Source organism: Rhagoletis pomonella, unplaced genomic scaffold (genome assembly GCF_013731165.1).
Source record: "Rhagoletis pomonella isolate Grant_MI unplaced genomic scaffold, Rhpom_1.0 Rhpom_scaffold_00004, whole genome shotgun sequence".
Lineage (NCBI taxonomy): Eukaryota > Metazoa > Arthropoda > Insecta > Diptera > Tephritidae > Rhagoletis > Rhagoletis pomonella.
This window is the reverse complement of record NW_023458558.1, coordinates 4,611,971-4,617,970: the sequence shown is the minus strand read 5'-3', so window position 1 is coordinate 4,617,970 and position 6,000 is coordinate 4,611,971. Positions and strand designations below refer to the sequence as shown.

Sequence of the window (6,000 nt, the reverse complement as noted above, 5' to 3'; positions counted from 1 at the left end):
ACACATCTACATCTTTAACTTGGCCCTTCATTTTTGAAAATCGAACGAACGGTGCAGATCTGATGGCATTCAAAAAACGATGCACCCGTGCTACTTTATCTCAACTGGTCGATAGTCGCTCAATATAACCTATTTTGAATGTGGTGCAAATTCGGGATTATTTCACCTTATTTCGTCACTGTCAGACAAATTATCCTAACTATAAGCTCATTTCTATTGTGTCCATAACATTCGATAAAATAATTGTGAAACTGAAATCGCCTATATATTTTGTAAAACTCAATGAAACCTGAAACATCCGGATTCTGAGCTATACTCAAAATTTCAAGTCTCTAGCTCATCGCCAAGTTGCAAAGTTTGTAGTGAAATCTGTTAACAGCGAAAGCAAATTGATAATACATATGTACATATCGCACACCATCTTCAAAAGAGGCACAACTAAAACTCAGAACCAAAAATATAACTGCTGCTGGATTGTATACGTTTAAGGCAATTAATACAAAAACAGGTAGTTTTCTTGTTGGAGAATGTAATCATGAAGGGAAATATATTAGCATTAGTTGGAGATAAATCCTACGAACTGATTTATGCAAAAAAAAAACTCGGCCATTTTTTTTATTTAGGTGTGTCCCGTTTGAAGAACGTGTGCGATATGTGGTAAAAGTGGTTTACCACAAAATTAATATGCTTCTCAGATTTCAAGAAGCTATGTATGTATGTTTGTTAGTGAAAGAGGAACTTAATAATGTGTAGTAGATAAGGCAATTGTTAACATTTAAATTGAACAAGGAATGGCCGTAAACATTAACTTATTCACGCTGTACAGGCTCTTGAAGCGCCTAAAAAAATTTGATTAACACCAATGACGTTGGGAAGAAATCTGATTACTTCACAACTCTTTAAAAAAGAGCCACTAGCATTCTGTTTTTGGCTGCATTTCCATGCATTTCAAAAAATGTCATAAAATCCTGGTCATGTATAAAAGAACAAATTTTTAAAGCACGCAAGTATTCCAACAAACTTTTACATTAAGCTCTTCTGGCAGTCCGAATTAATAAACCATTTCGATTCAAAGCTACTTAAAGCGCAGGTCGAATTGCTTTGACAGCAGAAGTGAACTTCTATTATCCCCTTTTACTCACCTCTTTAATTTCATTGTGTTGCTGCTGTAAACTTTGCACTGTCGGCTGTGCTGTATTGGTTATTGTGATGGCTGGACTAAATGTGGGGCTTGGCTGTGGGCTTGGAACTGATACAGGTGTGCTGCTAACAGGAGGTTGTTGCTTTTTTCTCAAAGAATCCTGTAATATTAAAAATAAATGGGATTTTTAAAGAAGCACGATGAGAATAACAAAAAAATTTGCGTTTAACGCGTATGTATGTATGTATGCAGATAAATGCCAGTAGCAGCATTTTTTTCATAAATTTACTACTTGTTGCTTAACTTCTACAAAAACTTCCGTCACTTCACTACAAACTTACCTTATAGCACACTGAGCAGAGACCATCGGTGGCTGGATTGCCATAGAAACCGCAACCAGAGCGGCACATGGGTTGCATCGGATTGGATTCACGTTCCATAGTTTGGTTTTTTTTTTTTTTGTAGTTTAGTTTTGTATACTTATTGTTTGCCTAGTTAGTTTAGTTTAGTTGTTTCGTACTTAGTTGCTTGTAGTTTTTCTTGTTGCACACTTTTCCACTATAACTTTGCTAACTTTGCCTCCTCCTTTTTATGAATCCCTTGCTAATTCTTAGCACCGCTCGCTCAATAATTAAGCTGTTTTCGACAATCTCTGGGCCCCTTTATTTTTGCGCCAGTACTCTTGCAATATAAGTTTTGTTTTTGTTGCGTTGTTGGCGTTCAAAAAAAAATTTACAGTGTCGGGAAGTGAAGAACAATTTTCAATTTAACACAATTCGTTGATACACAAGAACACTGAAGAAAATTTGCAAATAACTATTGGCTTTCAATTTAATTTTGTCGAACAACAAATTCAATTCACAACGAAAATTTGTGTGTGAGTGTGAGTCCCTCTAATAGCAACACACTAACTGACTACTGCTTGTTGCTCTTCTTAGCGCTGCTAAAATATGAAAAATAGAAGAAAAGAAAAAAACGAAAAATAAAAATGAAAATTAGTACAAGAGATCTCGTTAGCAATCATTTGATGAAAAAATATAAAATATTAATACTCACCAGACAAATAAATAACAATTGTGGAATTTATTTTTTATGTTTATTTTTCTTCTTTTTGAAGATTCAGTTCAAGTGCTACTTTATGAACTGATTGTCCAGTTGAAGCTAGCTAGCTATGCTTGTTATTTCCGTTACTATTGTTGTTGTTGTTGTTGTTGTTATGTGCGCGCACTCAGTTGCAATTGCAAATTGCAGAGAAATATTATTTAAGAGCAATCAAAATAGCAAGTGTTTTGCTGTTGTTGTTGTTGTTGGTCGTGGTGATGACTGCTGACCGGTGACTGGCACACAGTGTCCCCTTTGCTGATTTGACTTTACTTTCGATTATTTTGTACTTGGTAGCCGCTGATATTGCTGCTACTACTTTACTTTTTTAATGCTGGCTATTTACTGTTGCCGAGCTGATGCACTCACTCGCCTTGTTGTTGTGCTGTTCGTTCTTTTTTTAGCTGACGCGTGAACGATTAATGCTCAGCCCAATTCAACTGTAATTGAAGAAAAAATGGAAAAATTGATTAGTTCTTTGCTTTTTAGTGCATTTGTATGGGTTTTTGGGTTGACATTTCGGGTATTTATGGATAGAGTAAATCGTGATACAAAAAAGTATGTATTAAACAGTTTTGACTTTTGTTTTGAAGTTTCTTCAATTGTCAGGATTATAATTGTACACAAATTTTAATTTTTTTGTTAAGAACCATTGATACGTAGTATGTACATATATGTGTATATGATTTCCAATAGAATTTTCGACGCAGAAAATCCGATTCCACGGTTTTTTAAATATCCTAATTTAGAAGCACAAAGACAGTGTTTTTTACTTGTTTGAGGTTATGTAGCATCGCAAATAAACTTAAATAAACTTTGGCTAAGTATCTTAAAAATCGAATCTTCCCCTCTCGAATGCCGTTGAGTTTGTCCAAATATATTTTCTTTGCCGAGATATCGCAATTAGGATATGTGATAGAAAATATGTATGTAGTTCAAAGGGTTAACGGATTTTCGAATGTACAGAAATTCATACATACATATTAAAATTTCATAATGTGATATCTCGGTCATATATGGATCATGGAATAAATCAAAAAATATTTCAATACTCGATCTACGCTTAAACATAAATCAAAATCGGTGTTAATACTTGTTGTCGAAATACCGGATATTGACGTGCTTAAGACCTTACGTAGTCATTTAACATATAAAAAAAACTCAGCTGTCTACGAAAACTTTTTTTCGAAGCAAAATGGAGCATTCGAGGTTACCAGACGTCTCCACCTTGAACAGATTCTGTCAAAAAAGCTATGTTAAGTTAGAAATGTCAGATGGAGACCGCAAATTTCCACAGTTAAACCATATCTGTCTTACCGAATTTCTTACCACCGCTGTCTGAACATCAGCTGTCATTTCGTAGTTTGACAATTCAGTTTTCATTTTACGGCCCTATCTACACTGGGTACAGATCGATCTGACTGGCTTGATGCTATTTTGAAAGTGATGTGTTAAGACAGCAAGTTGCCCACATGAAAAAACGGGACAAAGTTAAAAACCGAAATTTGACAAATGTTAAGACACGTTTAGTAGAAGGTGGAGACGTGGGGTTAAGCGGGCGATTGTTGCAAAAAAAAGCATTACATGAGCAATCAAAACGCTGAGACGCTAATCACAGAAAATTGCAACACGCTTTCAAACCCAAATGGAAAAGCTTCATCTTGCTGGATAACTTTCAAATAAATTTCGTGAAATAACATAAAAATAGAATATGACTAACAAATGAGCAAATCAAATCAAAAAAATATTAATGTAAAAAATGCACTGTCTATAGGTGAGTGGTCACGTCCACTTGATGTTTTACTGTAATTTTTTCATGTTTTCATTTTTATCGCTTAGTCAGTAATGATTACAAAAAAAAAAAAAACTTAAAACGAATCTGGTCACGTTGTCGGAGCGAATGATAATAATGCAGCAATGTAATGTAATCAATGCTGGGAAATTTCTTTGCTGTACGCAGAATTAGTGATGATTGAGATATGTACTACATGTAAAAGAAAACTTTGATATCCACTAACAGCAGTTAGTGACTGAGAAAATAGCCAAAATGAGTTGGGGGAAGAAAAAGAAAAGCAAAAGCAAAACAAATTTAATTTTCTAACAAATATTAAATATGTACATAATTGCAGAAATCAAAAAAAAAAACGGTATAAATAATATAGAAAAAAATTCAAAATTAAAATAAATTTAAAATGACTTTTAAAAAATTTAAACATTAAAAAACATGAAAAACAAAACTAAAATAAGACATATACGAAATATGTACTTAGTATAAAAAATAAATTAATCACGAAAAAAAACAAAAGAATGTACTACAAAAATATTCAATTACAATAAAAAACATAAAATAATATGGTAAGATTAAATATAAAAAAACAAACCAAAAAAGTCAGTTTTCTATTAAGTTAAAAAAAACCGGGTTTCTATTAAATTAAAAAAAAAAATCAGTTTTCTATTAGACTAAAAAATCTAATAAAAAAGTTTCAAATTTAGAACATCAGTTTTCTTAAGATAAAATAAAATCAGTTACTGCGTAAAGAGTGTAACTTCATAAATAATAATAATATGTAAATCCGACTAAAACTTGTATATTTAGCTAAAAATCTCTAAATCAATGAAGCTTGTGCCTAAAAAAATATATAACTCCTCCAGGAAGCTTAACATATCCATATCCACTGCTAAAGATTTTATATTGAAACCTTCCGTTTTCGCGTTGCATATTTAATTCATTCAGAAACTTTACGGACAGAAATTTAGCGTAACGATTTCTAGTAAAAATAAAACACTTCGACCAGAATGTACTTTAAACCCCCAGTCATTGCCCTAAAAACCTCGAAAGCCGTATAGCTTAAATTTAAAAATCAGCACACACGCATTTAAACACATGCCCAGTAAACAAAAACAAAAACACAATAAACAATCAACTGCAACAAAGTAATGGTTAACAATACAATTTTCAATAGCTGCAACTTCATAAAAAATGCGCTAAAAAATAACGAAATTCGCAATAGCAAAACAACCAGCAATGGAAGCTGTACAAATAACATTTGCTTCTTTTTTTTTGTAAAGTGGGCGCTCTAAAAATAACTGCCAACTAAATCTTTTTCAAGGCTGTCTCTGGACGAGGAGGTAAAAGAATCGCAAGCAAGAAAGAGAAGAAAAGCAAATAATAAGATAGCGAAACACGCGCTTCCAAAAAAAAAAAAAACAAAAAAAAAAGTATTTAGAAAATGTTTCGATCGTTAAGTGCGTCTGTTTGTACATGAATAATAATATAACATCATTTTTCCTGTGCTGCAATAATTGCTACTCAGAAATCAAGCTCGCACACACACAACTCGCACAAAATGATTGCCATTAAACCGGATTGAACTGCATACGAAAAGGAGGAGAACAACAAGTAAAGGGGGAGGGGAGCGATAAGCAGCCACGCAAGGGAACTTAAAATGTAGTTGAAGCTGTGCACCCCACCCCTCCCTCGCTGCTGCGGCATCAACTTTTTAATACATACATACATATGTAGATACATTAGACTGCATCACCAAAAAAAAAGTTGTGGTTTTTCCGCCGGGATTACAAAATTTATTATAATTTAAGACGTCCATCAAAATATTTCGGGAGATTTTTTTCAAAAAAAAAAGAAATCTTTAAGAAACCATTTTTATTCATAAAAAACTGAATTTTTGGAGTTATTTTCAAATCGGTCCAGCTCAAGAAAATCTTAATATTTTTTCGAACTATTTTGGTGGACGTCTTAA

General features: G+C 33.0%; 1 protein-coding gene across 1 annotated transcript in view; it reads right to left on the bottom strand.

Moving 5' to 3' along the window:
- Positions 1–6,000, bottom strand: part of LOC118736823 (AN1-type zinc finger protein 6) — a 55,562-nt gene that overhangs the window by 8,449 nt on the left and 41,113 nt on the right. Inside the window, 3 exon segments of the mRNA XM_036466878.1 lie at positions 1,143–1,301; positions 1,483–2,084; positions 2,198–2,682. Coding sequence (XP_036322771.1) covers positions 1,143–1,301; positions 1,483–1,581 — 258 coding nt within the window. The 5' untranslated portion in view covers positions 1,582–2,084; positions 2,198–2,682.